The sequence below is a fragment of the Chironomus tepperi genome, unplaced genomic scaffold, assembly GCF_022539635.2.
Source record: "Chironomus tepperi strain 1889 unplaced genomic scaffold, CSIRO-AGI_Ctep_v1 contig_359, whole genome shotgun sequence".
NCBI classification, from domain to species: domain Eukaryota; kingdom Metazoa; phylum Arthropoda; class Insecta; order Diptera; family Chironomidae; genus Chironomus; species Chironomus tepperi.
This window is the reverse complement of record NW_027226481.1, coordinates 943414-963007: the sequence shown is the minus strand read 5'-3', so window position 1 is coordinate 963007 and position 19594 is coordinate 943414. Positions and strand designations below refer to the sequence as shown.

General features: G+C 31.9%; 1 protein-coding gene across 1 annotated transcript in view; it reads left to right on the top strand.

The window, feature by feature from the left end:
• The window catches only part of dy (transmembrane protein dusky), a 31004-nt gene extending 12569 nt beyond the window's left edge, over window positions 1-18435 (top strand). The window contains exons 2-4 of the mRNA XM_070646298.1: window positions 5279-5372; window positions 16579-16729; window positions 16790-18435. Coding sequence (XP_070502399.1) covers window positions 5322-5372; window positions 16579-16729; window positions 16790-18435 — 1848 coding nt within the window. The 5' untranslated portion in view covers window positions 5279-5321. The remainder of the gene's footprint in view (window positions 1-5278; window positions 5373-16578; window positions 16730-16789) is intronic.
• The last annotated feature ends 1159 nt before the right edge of the window (window positions 18436-19594 follow it).

Sequence of the window (19594 nt, the reverse complement as noted above, 5' to 3'; positions counted from 1 at the left end):
TCAGGATCTAGTTTTGTTATTAAAAACTTAGTTATAAATGTTTTTGTGATATTTTATTGCTTCATTACAAATCAATAGCTAAACGGATACATCCAGATAAAATCAAAACAACAAAAAATGTTCAACATAAAAAGCTAAATACAAAATTTGCATTAAAAAAATCAATCGATAATTAAAATAGATTCAATAAATGTCTTTCAGTGTTGAAAGTTTCTCATTCAATTTTCTATAAATGAACAGACAACAATAATCAATGTGTCTATTTCGTGCTTAATTAGACATGAAGAATAGTTTTAATTCATTAAAATTTGAGATATTAAAAAAGAAATTGATAAAAAAATTGAATTAAAACATTCGACCTGGAAAATTGCTTCTTTTTTTGATTCCATTATAAAAATATAAAGGTTTGGCATTTTCAGAGCAGTAAAAGCGGTGCAATTAATATTCAAAAAATAAGATTAAAAAGCCACGAAATGCAGTATAATTAACAAGTAAACTTAACGTCTCTTTATGACTTCTTAATGTTATAATTACAATTTCTAATTCCATACATTACATAGAGATTAATTAATATCAAATTGTGCATTTCGAGTAGCATAAATGTCGACACATAACAAAAGAAAGAAGATGAAGATTATTGGCGATTGATTGAAATAAGAGAAATAAGAAATATTTTTCCATAATAAAAGTAAAAATGCGGACAAAGAAAGTAAAAATTTTTGTGTAAGAAATTTTCTATTTTACTAATGTTTGATTTTTATGGAGTGAAGAAATCTTATTTTTTGCGTTTGGAAAATTATGTGGCATTACTGTAGCACATGCTGATCAATGAGCCATCGGCAAAAAATTATTTTCTATGATATGTTATGTGGCTAACAACTTCTTAGCATAGTTATCATGTACTATGCTTACTATTTTCATCACAACAAAAAATTACATGCATGTTGATTTGATGATGACGATCATCATTACGTTTCATGCTCTCAGGGTGATGTCGTGGAAGTGCTCATTGTTTATTATGTGAGACTGTATGCTAATATTAATTTAAAAATGCTAATGAGAATCCGTAGATGTTGTTGACTTTCTCTAGACTGACTGGGACCGCTGTTTAATTAGGTCTGAAATTTGATCTGGTCTTGACTTCAAAATTTATCGACATCCATTAATTTCTTTAGATGTTGCTAAATTAATTAACTGAATTATGCTCCATAATATTTAATCTACAAACATAACATTTCTATGCTTACTAATTCTCATTATTTTAACGACAAAACAGTGTCTGCAGTACTGTACATGAAGCACATTAGAGATTATCAAAGAATGCAATCGCTGTTACTCTTAATTTCATTGATGTTGTTAAATTAAATATACTAAGATAAAAAAAAATTACTGTATTACTTCTTTATTGCTGTTCATTTCTACTATTTGCTCGCATTTTTGCACATTAAGTTAAACTTAATTTACTTTCATGTGTTGTTATTTGAGTTTGATTAGGAATTATGAATTGTGATGGAATGTTGATGAATATGCTGTGGGAATTGTAGATAACTATTAGTTCGTGAAAGAATTTTGAATTATTAAATTAATTCTGAATTTCTATAAATTGTTAATCAGCTACAGATCTCTCTTATTGATTGGAAATTTCAAAGTTTGCGGACTATTGTGAAGTTTGAGGCTGTCTTAGTCACAAAATAACAGATGAAAATGAAAAGACTCGAAAATGACTTGGATTTGCATCGATTAGAGTTGAATCGAGTCAACTTGGTTTGAGTCGAGTCGAGTCGACTTCAAGGTTTACCTTCAACCATCACGACTGAATATCATTAAAAAACCAAAAAATTAAATCACATTAACATCGCTTCAAGATATTTTCACGCGATGCATTAAAGATATCCAACTATACTACCTTAAATGGCTAATTTAATCAATGTATATCACTCCAAATTAAATTCACTTCTGAATATTCCCTAAGAAAATCACGAAAAGTCACTTAACCGTCTACCTACCCATAAAAAGGTGAATAAGAAGTGAAAGAGAGCTACAAAAAAATTAGGTGGATTGTTTATGAGACATAAATATGCTAAGACAACAGCAATGTTGTTTATTTCATATAAAAAATTTATCTTTATTATCATATTCATCATAAAATTCTTATTCATAATTTGAGAAAGGTGTCAAATGTCATCCATAAATAATGCCCATTTCGCGTGTGCTTAAAACAGACATTCAGCATTCTTTGTTGTTGTTGTTTGTGTCCCACAGTATATAATTATGTTTTGATAGAAAAAGAGAACTTGTATTCGTTTTTATTACATCATTATGATGAAGCTTTATATGCTCATTTCATTCAAAATAACAATAATAAACATTACTTTACTTCTTCCTTCTTTCTCTCACTTCTTGAGAGATCTTGAGGCAAAAATATGCAGATTTCTTTTATGTTCGGGCATTGATATCTTTCTTACATTTCTCTTTACTTACTTGCCTTTTTTTATTATTTTAATGATATTGAAAGAAGCTTTTATTTTTTTTCTTTCAATATTGAATATTACAATCACATCAGCGATGCTCAGCATAAACGGAAACTCTTTATAATTCCATTTCGATGTGATATGTGTGTTGTGTATACCTTTAGGATTGAAATAGGTCAAGTCACAATATAGAAAATGAAATTGAATTTTTTTCTTCTTCACATTTTTTTTATGGGATTTGATTTTGAGGTGAAGGGTTCTGTGGATGGTTTTTGGTGGGATTGCAGTTTGTCTTGTAGTTTTGGTTTTGCGATTTGTTGCTAGGTTGTTCATTTTGAACTTACTTACTTCCCTGGGCATACAGATCAACTGTGATAAATAGCATTCCATAGAAGTCACCTTAAAATAGCCTATAGCTGGCTACGGCTTGCCAATTCCTCATTTCAAGTGCAATACTGTCTCTATTGACAGCTTCCTTCCATGACTTCTTGTGATGCCCAATTGAGGGAGATTAGTTGACAACAAAAGGCTTTTTATCTGACTTAGTCACTTACCTTGCGTAAATTCTCTGTACGCATATTGAGTTGACATGTTTTCATCATTATTCTGCGCTGCGTAGCTTTTGGAGTTCCTGATCGCCGTTTCCCTTGTGAATTCCAACTAAAAACGAAGTAACAAGCTTCTGATTCTGTTTAAAATCTTCTGAAACCTAAATATTCCAAAACTGCGCCAACATCATCAAAGTCTAACATCAACAACTATTCCTTACTTGCAACATTTTCTCATCAATGCTTTTTTGTTTTATATTTTTGGGTGAATAATTTTCATTTTTTTTCCTCTTCTTTTCATTAAAAATAATTTTTTTTTCTCATAAATATTGCCAATGGGAAAGGAAGGGAGATAAAAAGGGAAGCGTAAATAAAAAATTGGGACACAACATACAAAAAATGCAGTTATCAAAGAAGAATTTACGAACCTGATGTGTATATATTCGTGTCTGCAAATTAAAAGTGATTGCACTTTTTCACGCACATATTAAAGTCGACGTTCCTTTCATTTCTCTTTCTGGATAGGGAAGCCAAAGTGAAAATAAAATGTTATTGGCATTCCAATGACTGTTTGTCTCATTTTGTGTTACTGTCATTGACACGAAAAAAACCTACATAAATATCGTCAAAAAAATCATAAATTTTAAAACAAATATGAAGATTGCTCATTAAACAAAGTTGATGGATATAGTCAGTCATAAATAAAAATGTTAAGAGATTGTCTTATTTACTCATAAAAAGTATCCGCGATTCCTGTTTTTACTTCTGTTTATGTTTGGCTTTATTTTTATGATGAAATAATTAAAGTGTAAACGTTTTTATGGAATATAATAAATATTACTGATAATTTAATGCCACATTTTTGACAATATTTAACTGTAAAATATTATCATTTGGCGAAGGATTTTGATAATTTTGTTTCTGGTCTGTTAATTAAGTTACATGGATCTTCTTCTTTTTCTGGTTTAAGCCCGAGCGACATAGCTGAAGATGGCTCCGCAGGAGGTTTTAGGCTCCGTTAAAGCTCTTTTATCAACCCCAGATGAAAGCAGACTCCGTTTGATGTCCATATTCCTCCTTTGACTTCCGTTTAATGTTAATAAAAGTGGTTTAACGGCGCCTTTAAAGCTCCCTGCCGGAGTTTCTTCATTTGCGTCGCTCGGGAAGCAGTAGTTCTTGAAAATAATAATTACTTTCTCATGATTACATATGTATGTAATTAAAATGAGGTAAAAAGTTTTGAGCATAAATTTTTTTTATGGATTATTAAACGAAGGAATGAGTTTCCTGGGAACTTGTGGGAATTGCATTATATTTATGGCAATTTATAAGGCAATTACTACTGGCCTATGGATACTCGTTATGATATTGCTTGAAAATAATCGAAAAAATTGCAATTTTGTTTTTTATGACAGCATTTTAGTTTTATAGTTTAACGTTAATTGCATCCTTTTGTTATTAGGCTGTTTATTGGGACTAGGGGCAAGTTTTCGGATTAACTATAGTCATTGTATCTTGTGTGGCAATGGTATAACATAGACTACACTTGAGAAAATCGACTACAAGCAACAACCCGAGCCTGTCCTTTCTCAATTCTCGGGACTTTCTCAGGTTGCCCAATTCTTAATTTTACGCCTTAAACTGCTGTATCTAAGAAGCTGAAGTATCTAAACTTCTCAAAAATCAGATGGCTTATGGTGGGGTTCGAACCCTGGAGACCAAATTCCACACAAACTTTCGTGATCCGCACCTTACCAACTGAGCTATCAAGCCACTTTTACAACTTAATTTATTAGACAAAATGATCTATTGTGCCAAAAATTCGATTTTTTGCGTCACTTAATAAGTGAACGGTTCCTAAAAGAATGACACATCCCTAAAATTGAGAGAAATAACATCCAAAACGAAATAAAAAGTGTTAATTTATATAATCATGAACTTTTATGATTTCTGCACCGTCTTCCACATTCAATTAAAATCTTAACTCATTACTTCCTTCCACATTCACGATCATCATCATGCATGAGATGATCAAGCGTGAGAAATCCACTTTTATTGGCGATAATCACTATTATTATAGTTCTTTATATGTATGATGATTGCAATAAAAATAAAATAAAAATGTTTATTGTCTCAATCTATTGCAACGTGTGACACATATCTGTTGACCATTATGACACTTGATTATTTTATTTTTGTGAGTCACAAAAGGAAATGTTTAATTAATTAAAAAATATTTTCTCTCTTATTTCATTTCAGCCAATTAGTAAAAGCTTGAGAACGGAGTAGACGAGACACAAAAATGAGGTGTACAATATTGCTTATAAGTTTCCTCCTCCTGGGATCGCTGCATGTAAGTAGAAATTTTGCACACAAAATAATAATTCTTAAAACGAAAGTCGTCTGGCTGTGTAAGCCATTTATGTAGACACAACATAATAATGACTGATTATGAGCAATTCTTTCGTCCATGACAATTGCAATATTTTTTTATATATTTTACCATAAACGCCCAATTGCGAACAATAAACATTCAATAAAAAGATATCGATTTCATCGGCACGTCCATTTAAAATGAATCAACAAAAAGAAGTGATGACCCTAACCAATTATGATCATCATCCTCAAACTGTGATCAATAACCACAATAAAAGAGTCTTGGAAATTATTCAATTTCTCTTTATTGTTACAATGATTCCAAAATAATTCTTTATATTCAATTCGCATCGCAAATAAGAAAGATTTGTGTGAAAAAACGAGAGTTTGGGAAGTAAGAAGGTTGACTGATGTGAGGGAATGGTGCGAATTTTAGGTGATTTGTAGGGGGAATGAATGCTTAAGTTGGGTCGAATTCAAAACTAAGATTATAGTTTATTTTAGAATCTGGAAACACTTCTGTGGTGGACATTATTCCTTGTAGACTTCAAAGTGTTGCAGTAAGTCGTAATTCCACCTCATACGATTCGAAAAAGAACAAGAAAAAGAGGTTCTTTGGTCGAGTCTCGAACCCATGACCGCTGGATCGGTGTTGCAATAGTTATGTACCGAAGTTTTTAACCATTCCGCCACCGAGCCATTTTGACTCATTTGTTTGATTTTAGCATATGATTAATAAAACAGCGGACGTATCATGCCTTAATTTTACAATGTATAAACTGCTAACACACCTTGCAACTTACGCACAAGCCATATCCATCCAAAACAGCCAAACCTCCAACCATTCTCACAAAAAACTTTGCAAAAAGCATCAAAAAGTTCACATATGGAGTCAAAAAATTAAGTGAGGAAAGTGTGCATGCAGCAAGAAGAAAGCATCTCCATAAAAAAAACTATATGTATTCTCATCACAGCCCAAATGGTCATAGATAATCAGAATGGGAAAGAAGTCGTGATTTTCAATTTCTATTTTTTTTCCTTCTCCTTCATCATCATCATCAAGTTACACATATTCACATCAAATGATATGTTTTGCACATAAATGTATAGATATATTGACTAACGACGATATCGGATGTTGATAGCGATTAAATGAAAGCATTAAATGTCTTGTTATTCTACACACTCGTCTGCGTCTCTCCCCATGCTTGTTCACTTTTACAATTTTGGTGTAATGAAGAACAATATTTGATATCGAAGCTTGAAACTCTATACAGACATGAGTTTGCGTCTGACGAAGATCTCCGTCAAATGTCATTAAGGTTTTGACTTTTTGGAATTGATTTTCTTTTCATCTTTGATTGCTGTTGAGGTTATGAGAATATTTTTGAGTGGATATGACGGTACGCGATGATGCTTGATGTTTTGAGAGAAATAGGGACAATATTTGAATTTTTTGATTGTAAAAGCTTAATATTGGTCACCAAAGAAACATGTATTGAGACCTAAATTCCAATTGATGCTGATGAAGTCAGCATAACACTGATCAATGTCCAATTCCTAAATTCTGATCAATTTCAAGTGATAAAACTATTCCTGCTCGACAATTCATCATATTCCTTTAATATCGATCAAATTTCAAGCATCAAGTTACCAAAAAAACAAGTTCCTCAACAATCAATGTCAAAAATACTCAAAAAGCCAGCCAGCAACATTTATTGCGTCGTCACAATTATCTATTGAGTAAAATCAAAATAAAAGAACCGACCAAATGGCACTTGATATAAATAATCGTGCCTTTTCACGTTTAACCTATATTCAACTGCGAGGCTCCATAAGAGTCACAGGTTGTTTCGTACGTACATGACCTGTTTGAGATCTCTTTCTTTTTTTTATTATCACAAATTTGCTTTTTTTTTGTTGTTCGCCTGCTTTTATGGTTTTATTGCTTCATACACAAATTCTCTCATTGCGGAGAGAGAAAAGAAGACAAAAAAATCGCTTATAAAATTAATGTTTTCGATATCATGTATGACTGTATATATACACACAACACAGAAAGAATTTCGGTTGGCGCAGTTTCGTGTACACAAAGTTTTTTGCGGGCGCACAAAGAAGCGAAATAAGACAAACACTCGAAATTTTTTTTAGCACATTTATTGACATGAGCTGCACGGCATGGATGAGGAAGCGTTTTGGGTGGGTGGGATATGCATGCTGTAAAAGTGAAATTCGGGAAGTGGCGTTAGCTTCTTGTTTTATTATTTTGTGGAATTGAAGGCTGTGGGTAATTTTAAAAGAAAGTTGGGAATGACATTGCAAGGATGAATTTTGGAATGTATGAATGTTGATAGCTGCATGGTTCCTATTGTGTTACTGGACTAATCTGTATTAACAGGATTCTGCTTCTGGCTATAATAGCCACTTTCTTTGTTGTTCTGCGTCTATTGCTGTGGTTAGACTTCAAGGACAAGCTAGATGGAGTTCAGGAATAGCCAATGGAACATCCAAAACAATCAATTTCTGAGCTAGTCCATTTGAGTTCAGTTCAACTCTAACTTAGGTAATCCTGACTTCGAGAAGCTCTAAACCTGACTATAGAATTTACATTAAATTCCCTCAATTCCTTAATATTCATCCTCATCCAACTGCGTTCCAATCTCCCAATGTTCAATGAACCTATCAAACACATTTTTCCTTCCTCTGAAAAAGAAAGGGAAAGAAAGAAAAAAAAAAATAATAAAAAGCACTTGCGGCAAAATAATACTCTTATTTTCGGTTGTTGTGCCAATTATATTGGCAACTCTATATGATTGGCAATTAATTCTTTCTCTTCTCCTCGCTCTGTACTATTCTCTCCCCGAATTGCCTTCTTTTATGCCGTGCGCAAATTTCCCTAAATGACCGCTTTTTTATACAGCATTGAGACACAACTCTCACTGACCGTTGATTGGTTTTTTTGGCACTCCATTTAGAGCAATTTCAATTTGGATTAATGTCACAAGATATAGTGAGTCCAAAGAGTCAATAGTCAAGTGAAATTAAGTTCGATCATGCGTGGTTCGAAAGGGGAGAGAATTCACATGACGGAAACTATTCTTAATTCCATTGAATTAATTGACTATCACATCATGCTGACTTCTCTTGTTGATTAAACAAAAGCTGGAAATATTTCTATTCAGCTTAAACTTAATCGAATTTTAGGTGCTTACTTAATTTATTAAAGTTCATATGAATGTGTCATAAGTGTTCATTGATCGTGCGGTGATGGCTTTTTTTTATTATTCATTTTTCATTTCGATCTTAATTGATCACTGCGGTGAGGTTTCGCTTTCTTTTACATTCTTTAGTGTAGCTTGTTGCTTATCGGTGTGTAGACTCTTTTTTTTCCCATCATAAATTCCACAATGTACGGGTTGCAAGCAAGAGAGAAAAAGAAAAAAAAAATAGCAGCAGCAAGCCCACTTTAGCGCCAATTAACCTTCTACTGATGCCTGCACGCCTATAATTAGACATTTTACTCAATAACATCTCTTTGCTTATCAATGCTTCTAAATCACAAAATACAATACGAAGCACGTAGTTTAACTCTTATTAACTCAAATAGGCATTCGCTAAGAATGCAATTGAAGCATAAATTATTTCAACACTCTTGTGCCTCTCACTGTTATCATCTGTGCGCAATTTTATGTTCACGTTTCAGCTTCTTTTCAAGCGTTCGTCTTTATATGCTCTGTGACTATTAAGCGATGCAAGCATGTTAAACGAGATTTTAATGAGTTGATAAATAGGGAAGAAAAGAGACTAATTTTCACTATTAAAGCATTTTTAAACTGTTCATTTAGGTGCAATTCAAAAGTGTTTATCATCTGTGTTGATGGTTAAATTAAGAAAATAAAAAAAAATTGTACCATATGCTGCTGCTGTTGTGTATGTTATTTGTGCTATGATTTCAATTTTATGTATTTACAATTCCTATACTTTATTGCAATTATTATGTATTATTTTGTTTAGAAAATGTTTTCACTACTTTTGACATGTTGTGATTTTATCGAGATGAAAAATATGTAGCTTTTACTTTCATTTGGAGTCTGAAACGTGATGTATGCTGCTGAGATTATCAGAACACATAGTTATTATTGTATTATTATGGTACTTATGGTGTTGTAGATTGCTGTGGGAATGGTAATCTTGGTATTTTCAATATACTTGGAATTATTTTGATTACTTTTGTTTTTTTGTATGTTTTAGAATGTTTTAACGGATTAATTAATTTTGAATTTCTTAGAAAATATTCTTAGTTGCAAGCCCTGTTTATTTTTGTTTTAATTTTCAGTATTTTAGCAAAAACTGAACGCTAAGCTAGTAAAAGTTACTTTAATTTAATTATTAGACTATAAATACTGAGTTTAAACTCAAATGCAGTTCACTACATAGAAATAAAGTGTATTTTTGCCTAATTATTCTCAAATATTCATCAAAAATAGGAAATTTACAGCAAAAATCCCAAAATTTTAAAAAGTCAAACATTAAAGATCATCTTTGAAGACTCAATAGCTTCCCACAGCTTCCAACTCATGCAAAATCACCAATAATCGCACAAAAATTCAATAATCTCTTTAACCTGGAATTCCAAAACTTAACATCCGCATAAATTCATACCAAAACATTTAACTGCAGTAAAGATGCCTTGTATCGGAAAGCTTTTATTACAAACATAAAATGTACTCAAATAATTATCTGCTACATTCATCTACATAAGGATTTATGCGACCTCTTCCCATGAATATAATATTCAGTCAAAAAAATGCAGTCAATTGCGAATAACTACAAAACAAAAAATTTACATCAGCAAGGTCATAACACAACAGTGGTACAACATAACAAGATTTCCAGACATGTTAACATTGTTTTTAATGAAATTAATGCTACTGTAACAGATTGAGATGGTTAAAAGGATGCATGCATCTCATAAATTTTAATACCTCTTTATTCGCAACATCCGCATGTCTTTAATGTAAATGATCAAACATGACAGACTTGGATAGCTGAATTATTGAGGAATTTGATGGCTAATGTTGTGTTTTTGCGGAATTTTGAGGTTATGTACTACAAAGCTTGCTGATCATCACTAAAAGCATCAAAAATTCAGCTATAAGCTGTTTACATACATAAATCCTCAATAACATGTTAGAAAATCAAATTGTCAAAATTTTACAGCCAATTAAGCAAATTTGTCACCAAGCATTTAATTCCAACGAAACTAGAAATTCATGCCACAACGCCAAAACTTTTCTTTCCTGTTTTCAATCTACAAATTCTCTAAATTCATTTATTATTCTTCTTATTGCTTCATAAAATTTAGCATACATAAGTAATCATCTAAACGGACCACGTCTAATCGATAAACAGAAGAACTTGAAGACATAAATATTTTTTTTGGGTAGGGAATTTTTTCTTTTTATTGTCTTTTATTTCTCTTGATTCATTCAAAAAACAGCCTTTCATTAAGAAGTAGATAATGTAAAATTGGGTCACATGGAACCACGTGAGAGAGGAACAGCCACAAAGAGACAAGAGAAAGAAGGAAATTTAACGCTCAATCAAATGGTAGCATTAAACAAATGTGACAAGCATAATTAATTGCGTATAGACAAATGATGAACAAATTTTTTGGAAAATTGCTCTAAATATTTCATGGAAGCATCTGTTATGGAAATGAATTGATTTATATGTTTGATTATTTGTGGCTATAACATCTGTTAAAGAAATTTTTTGAGTAATTGGATGATCAAATTATGTTTTGTGGATGATAGGCATGAGAAATTAAGATTAGATGTGATTTAATAGGAATTTGAAGTATTTCCTGATAATTGTGACTGTGTGAGAACTATAACAGATGATTTTCATTTAAAATAGTGTGTTGGAACTAAATTTGATCATTTAAGAAGCTAATTTGATAAAATTTCTCAAAAATATAACTTATTTGCTATGTAAATCCACTTCGCTTTTTGTTCCTCCTTTGTATAAAGTCTAATAGACTTTGTAAATGGAAAAAATATAACTTATTTGCTATGTAAATCCACTTTGCTTTTTGTTCCTCCTTTGTATAAAGTCTAATAGACTTTGTAAATGGAAAAGATTACTTTTTTATATATTTTATTACTTTACTTACAATGTTGTGGCTTTTTTCTGCTGTGTCATCATATAAATTTCTTTACATTATAATGCTCCATAAATAATCTATTGTTTGTGAGAACTTCATATAAAAGTGAATGAATCGGACATCTATTCAAATGAATATCTAGAGTAATAAATTTTTTGGAGAGAGTGATTAGTATGTAATGTAAGGTTGGTGAGCTTTGAACTTTTTTGAGTGGATTTTGTTGGACTTAGCACTTTAGGCTTTGTAGATTCGGAGAAATCGCTTCATTTAACAGTCCTTTGATGCAAAGATAGTCACTGAACGTACTTTTCATGCAAGAATTGTTACTGAATACACTTTTGACGCAAAAATATTCACTGAATACACTTTTGAAGCAGAATTTGTCTCTGAACGCACTTTTGAAGCAAAATTTGTTACTGAACGCACTTTTGAAAAAAATTGTCATTGAATACAGTATTGGGGCAAAATTTTCACTGAATGCACTTTTGATGCAAAAATTGTCACTGAACGAAACACTTTTGAGGCAGAAATTCTCACTGAACGCACTTTTGAAGCAGAAATTTTTTACTGAACGCACTTTTGGAGCAGAATTTTTTCACTGAATACACTTTAGAAGCAGAACTTTTGACGAAACATCCTTTGAATATTAGCATCAATAAGCAAATTCATAACCTCAACAACCAAAACACACTTAATTTTACGCCAATTAAAGAGTTATTCACTTACTCGACCTTTACTCATTCAACATTCCTTCATATCGTCTTCATTCTTCACTCATTTCACTTCATATTCTCATTAGTAGGGAAGGAAAATACATGAAATGCAGAAAGGTATGATGATGATGATGATAATTACGCACAAAACTCTTTGCCCAATAGCTTAAAAACTCTCATTTTTCGCAAAGAATTTCATTTATGTACTTATACATTGTATCATTAAGTAAAGTAAAAGAAATTGTAAAATGATTCGAGCGAGATAAATCGCTTAAAGTGCGTCATCATTCTTTTTGAGCTTTCTTCATTCGCCAGTTGAGTTGAATGATTAATGGATTGAATCTCACTCCACTTCCCGCTTTAGATTGTTGCGCTTTAATTTCGCAATATGATGATAATAATAATAACAATAGTATGAAAAAGAACAGGAAACGATTGACCAAAAATGGAATGGACCAACCAAACATGAAAATACATAGATAGACAGTGGAATTCAATTTGCGAACAATTGATATGTTAAGCAAATTGAAATTGAAAGGCTTTCTAAAAGCTGGAGATTTTTTGAAAAAAGTAAACATCAAGCTGGTTTTGAAGGCTTTGTCGGACAGAATAATGTAGTTGCTGGATGTTAAGTGCGTATGATGAGAAATGTGTGTAAAATGTTTCGCATCTTTAGTGTATTCAGTAAAAATTAATTTCGCATCTTAAGTGTATTCAGTAAAAAAATTTCGCATCTCAAGTGTATTCAGTAAACAAAGTTTAGCATCAAAAATGCTTCGCATCAAAGGTGTATTCAGTAACAAAAAGTTTCGCATCAATAGTGCGTTCAGTAAAAAAATATAAATTTTTTGCCTTCAATAACCAGAAAACCACTCAAAAATCCTGAAAGTTTCACAACTTAATCAAAATGAACAGATTTTCACACCAGCTTGTAAAAATATGCGTGAAACATGAAATTGAAGGAATTTCTTCTACCGATAAACGAATGCAATAAATCATATTTTTTTGGTGCAACGATGTCTTACGAATCTTTAATGATTAATGAGATAAATAGCCGTTATTATTGAGTATCCACGGGGTAAACAATATTAAAGCAAGCGTTTTAACAGCAACGCCCATGAAAATATTATTTTTGTTTCATATTTAACCCTTTGACTTGCTTTATTCGTCTTGAAATTTTCACTGTAAACTCATTTCTTGTTCCTTTTCATTTATAAATATATCGATATATCTGATTGAATGGTATTTAGGCTATTAAATGTATACATACATGTCAATTTCTATTCCAAATATTGATCATTTGAGTATTTTATTTTTGTGTATGTGATAAAGATCTTAATTTCACTTACATGACATGAATATTGACTTGTCTGTCGGCACTAACCACACATTCTGTTTGATTTTTGGGATGTTTTTGTGGAAATTGAGCAGTTGTGTGACTGCTTTGACTTGATGACTGAGAGATTGAGTAGATTTTGGTCTTTATTAGTCAGAAAACTGATAGTTTTCCATAAGATTCTGAACTGATTACTAAAATGAAGTTTTCATAGTCAAAAATATCAAATTTTGAACTTCAAGTAGATGCAAATTTTTGAATTTTTAAAAAGCCGTTGATTAAATATAACACATAATGCGCTTAAGTTCCTCGCACAACATTCCATCGCCTACTTAACCACTATTTTTGTATATTTACATCCAACAAGTTCTTACTCATTCCAACTAGTATTTTCGATTTCATTAAATTTGACCACTATTTAAAAACAAAAATCTGTGGTTGTAGATACTCAATGGAATAATGAAGTTAATGAATGGAAATGAGGCATGTTATATGAAATTCTCTTCTTTTTTTATTAAGCGTGGATGGATAGTCCACACTGAAAGTAGGTCACGACTAAATGGCATCATCGATACCCCAAAACATTATAAATATTTAGAATAACTTATTGTCATATTATGCATCTATAATTAACATTGCTTGTTGCTGAGTGAAACTCTTTTATGCTGTCCCTATCAATTCTTTTCTACCTCGTCTTTCTCTGTGTTGTCAGATGATAATCGAAGACAAATATTTTGTCATGCAACGATGTCACCTTATTTTTTTGGTATTTTTATACCTTACGTGCTATCAGCGTTGTATTTAAATTGTTGGTAATGTTATGCTCACATATATGTATGTTATTGGAATGAGACATCGACAACAGATCTTTTATGTATGACACGAGAAAGAGAGAATATCAAAAATTATGAGTTAAAGAATGCATATTAAGTCTTATATTTCTGTCGTATATAAAAACAAACAATCGCGATGGTGAAATGCCATTAATTTAGCTCGAGATATCCATAAAAAATTTCATGGCTCTGCGATTTGAGAATGATCATCTTTAAGTGGTGATAAACATTTAGTTAATGACTTTTCGAGTTAATTAGATTGAAGGTTTTTTCATGTTAATTATTTGCTTGAAAGTCATTTCTTAATTAAGAGCAAATTTTACAGGAGAAATTTTATTGCTTTATTAATTTTATGGATACTTGGAAGTCATTTATATGAATTTGAATGCATTTTAAGTGTGAAACTTGTATTTTATCTTCATTTTAATGAATTTAAGCAATTAACGGAATTTGAATTTTCAAAATTTCAACTTCACATTTTCGCATCAATTGAAGCAAAAAAAAAGTTTGTTTACTTGACTAAAAATGTCAAAAAAGCGTGTAAAAACTTAAAAATTGCTAGTTTTATTGAGTTTCAACCAATTTTAAGAATCACAAGCTGTAAACCAGGTAATAACGCAGTCATTCAATATGAAAATTATGTGAATTTAGAGGTTTATTAACTAAATTAAGCTGTGAAAAAAAATTTCACTTTTAAAATACCGAAGCATAAAGTTAATTAAAGCCTTGCTAAAAGTGCTATAACTAAATTGAGCCTGTAAATTGGCACTAAGATGCTTATCGTTTGAATATATTTATTTTTGAGATCTAAATGAATATCCATTGTAATAATACAGACATATCTCATTTCTCCTCAATCAAGCAAATATAAAATTTATGTCACTGACCTCATCTAACAAAGGCTATAAAAAAAAGAATTTTAAAATTTGCATGAAAGGTGTGAAAATGAAATGTTGACACTACACTCTATACTGTACTTATAAAGACCAAAATGAAAGTCAAAAGATTTGCAATTCTTTTATTATTTAAATTCCACTTGATGCATAAATTTTCTCGTCTTTATGCACGTGCTGTCATAAAACAAATGTACATTTAAGAATGTGTGAAGTAAATAATAATAACAATGAAAATTATAGTTATGATGATGATGACATATCTCGATCTGTACACAGAATATTTTAAGTGCATCCAACTTTCCAATAATTCACGCAACTTTGTTTGTCATCGAGTTCACTCGAGTACATAAATTCAAGTCTCGAGACTATTTAATTGCACTGTTACATTCCAAAGCATAACTTAAAGTCAAACGGATGCTATATATATGTATTTTTTATCAAACTCATACGGTTCAAATGAGAAACATGTTTCTACATCTCATAAATGGCCACAGCAGACGGATTGCCGTTGATGAATTAATGAGAATGGAAATCTTTATGTAGAATATCAATGTTTCTGTCCTATCCGTGCAACTTTTTCTTCTTCCCTTTTTTGCGATCACTGCATTAGCAATAACAGCATGAAAATAGAAAACCATATGGCATGGAATTTATTGTTAGCGGACATCAGCACACTTTCTTATGCCCACCATCATATCTAACTGACTATCTGATCCGGTAGCGCATGATATGGCATATTATTATGATGTGGGAATTATTCGGAGTGATGGACAGTAATTTTCTCATTCATGGTAAACAAACAGATGAATTGCTTCTGTCAGCATTGCTGATATTCTGCAATGCATCTCATAATTTTTGTAAAATTCCGAAACAAACAAAATTTTTAAGCTTTTTTTTCCCGGGGCGGACAAAGTTTTGATTGAAGTGATCTCTCAAGGTGATAACGATTATGTTTGGTAGCTCCATTTGTCCATTTTTGGATCACATTGTTCGTTTGTCGACACTCATTTAAATGTTGAGAGAAATTTGTTATTTTATGCAAAATAATCAGAATTATTATTGTTATTGTCTGAGACAGTCAACGAGAGTGAAGATCTTGTGCTGTTGAATGTGATGAGATTGCCTTTATGCTGCTTATTTTTATGACTTTCTCATGATCTCAACGCGCACATCGTTCTAGAAAAACTTTCTCTTACATGATTTTTTTTATAAAATTTTCTTCTTTTTATGCATTCACAGTATTCGATTGCAGACGATGTTGAAGTTGTCAAATCAGTTTCACCTGAAGATACCGAAAAGCGTGATGAAAATAATGATCAGGTGGCACTTGAGACTGTCGAACAAGAGCAAAAAGTTCATCCACCGCCCGGACACGTTGTACAAGTTCAAGGTGAGGAATTCTTTGTTAAAATTCCATTTTTACAATAATCTGAAACTTAATTTCTCATAGGCATTCCAAAGCATATTGGAGTAGGTCAACCTTTTGGACATGGAACACCACCACATATGGCTTATCATGGACCACCGCCGCCACCGCCATCACATCCACAATTCTTACATCATGGACCAAAGAAAGGACCACTTCCACCAAAAATTGGACTTGGTCCAATTACTCATAATATCCCACATGGTCCAATTCCTCATCATAATCACGTTGCACCTCCATCACAACAACAACAACAGCAGCAACAACAACAACATGCAGCAGCATCAGAAATTAGTGAAAAGCTTTATGGTGCACCGTTAAATGGAAATGATTTATGGTCAGCTCCAGTTCCAGACATGGCAAAAATTGTATCCCTTGATGTTAAGTGTGAGAAACAAGGCATGAAAGTATTTGTTCAGTTTGATAAGCCATTCTACGGTATCGTCTTCTCAAAGGGCCATTATAGTAATCCAAGTTGTGTTCATATTCCTGCAAACTTAGGACGTACATCAGCACAATTCGATATTGGTATTCATCAATGTGGTACAGCTGGAAATACAGAAAATGGAAATTATGGATATGAATCTGGTTCCGGAAACTTCTTTGAAAATATTGTTGTTATTCAATATGATCCACAAGTTCAAGAGGTATGGGATCAAGCACGTAAATTGCGTTGTACATGGCATGATCAATATGAAAAGAGTGTTACATTCCGTCCATTCCCTGTCGATATGCTTGATGTTGTTCGTGCTGATTTCGCTGGTGATAATGTTGGATGCTGGATGCAAATTCAAGTCGGTAAAGGTCCATGGGCTTCAGAAGTATCAGGATTAGTTAAAATTGGACAGACAATGACAATGGTTCTCGCTATTAAAGACGATGATGCTAAATTTGACATGTTGGTGAGAAATTGTATGGCACATGATGGAAAACGTGCTCCAATTCAACTTGTTGACCAACGCGGTTGTGTTACTAGACCTAAAATCATGAGCAAGTTCACAAAGATAAAGAATTTCGGAAATAGTGCATCAGTTTTGTCATATGCTCACTTCCAAGCCTTCAAATTCCCTGACTCAATGGAAGTCCACTTCCAATGTACAATTCAAATTTGCCGTTATCAATGTCCTGATCCATGCTCTGATCATAGTACAGGCGGTGCAATTGAAGGTCACTTGAATGTCTCACCTGAATCATCATACGGTCCACCACCACCACCTCCACAATCTCAAGGTCCTCTCGATCATTACTTAAGCCGAAAACGTGATGAGCGTCGCCGTAAACAGCGTTCAACAGAACAAAACGAAGATGTAGGATTAAATAAAGTTATTCGTGTTGTATCATCTGGAGATTTAACATTTGCCATTGCCGATCAATTTAATTCAACGAATCAAGAAACAATGATCTTCCCAGCACGCGACGACGGACTCATTTGCATGACAACGCCAGGCTTCACAATAACACTTGTAATTCTCCTCGGTATACTTGTCGCATCGTGCCTTACGTCAGCCTTCTTATGCATACGTACAAAGCCATTTTCATTATCAATGAAAGAGAAATCACTCGCAACATTCTCAGCAGCACTTCCTTCACCTGCCGATATTGCAACAATTCAACAACACAATAGTGTTCGTGTGACACCTAAGAAAAAAATTGTTGGACTTTATTCGTAAATGTTCTTAACTATTTTAATGTCCTAAAATTATTTAATACTTAATTTATTTATTCAATTATTCTTAAAAAAAAGCATGAAGAAATTTTAGAGCTTTAGCGAATGTAGTATCATAAGACTTTGAGATTCTCTCTCTACATTATTCAATTTTATTAATCTTAACATTTTTGTAAAACTCCTGCAAATCAACAACAAGAAAATTCAAATCGATTACAAATTTTAAATTTCACAATTCATTTTATGGTTGTAGAAAATTGAATATTTGAATAGAAATAATGGATTGGAAACATTTTATTTGGTTGAATTTGAAAAGATGATTAGAAATGGGAAAGAAATTGGTGTGAAATTGAAATTGTGTGAATGGAATCGATGTGATTTATGGTTTTTTGAATGGATCATTTGGGGCTACTAAATTTAACACCTCGCTTTTGGATATGAACTTTATTGTCTGTGCGGTAGGTAGGCAGACAAGTGAAATTGACATCATGCTATGAATTTCGCATCCTTATTACTAATGCCTTAATTTTCATTCATAACCTCAAAAAAATTATCATCAAAAATTCACATAAATTTCTCTAAATTACTTTAGGCAGGCCAAACTTTAAGGATAAAGTTTTCATTTTGGTCTCCCTGAATAATAAATTTGGTAATTGGTTAAAATTTTTAGAAAACAGTTTTGTTGTCATGTCTAGTTAAGTCTATGTAGTTGAGCATAAAACTAGTAAGGAAGAAGCTATTCAATGTAGTAATGGAAAGCTTCAATTATCGGTGTTGTGGTGGGTAATTTATTAAAAAAGAAGAATTAACTAAGTATCATTGTATATTATAGTACTTGACCTCTGAACGGCTAATTTATGTACCTTCCATTATACTCAAAAAATAATTGATTTTTTTTTTTGTATCTTGCAAGTGTGTCGAGGAAGTTTTGCGATTTCTATGATGCGACTTTCTGTTTGTTGATTGTAACTTTTTTTTTGTTGTTGAAAATTATTTAAAAATTGTTAATTCTTAAATTTTTGTTTAAAAATTTTAAAAATTGTTAAAAATTGTTTTCCAAAATTAAACTTAAAAATTGTTGAAAATTCAAAAAATTTAAAATGTTGAAAATTGAAAGTTTTAAGTATTTATTGAATTGGTGTTTCAAATTTGAAAAATTGTTA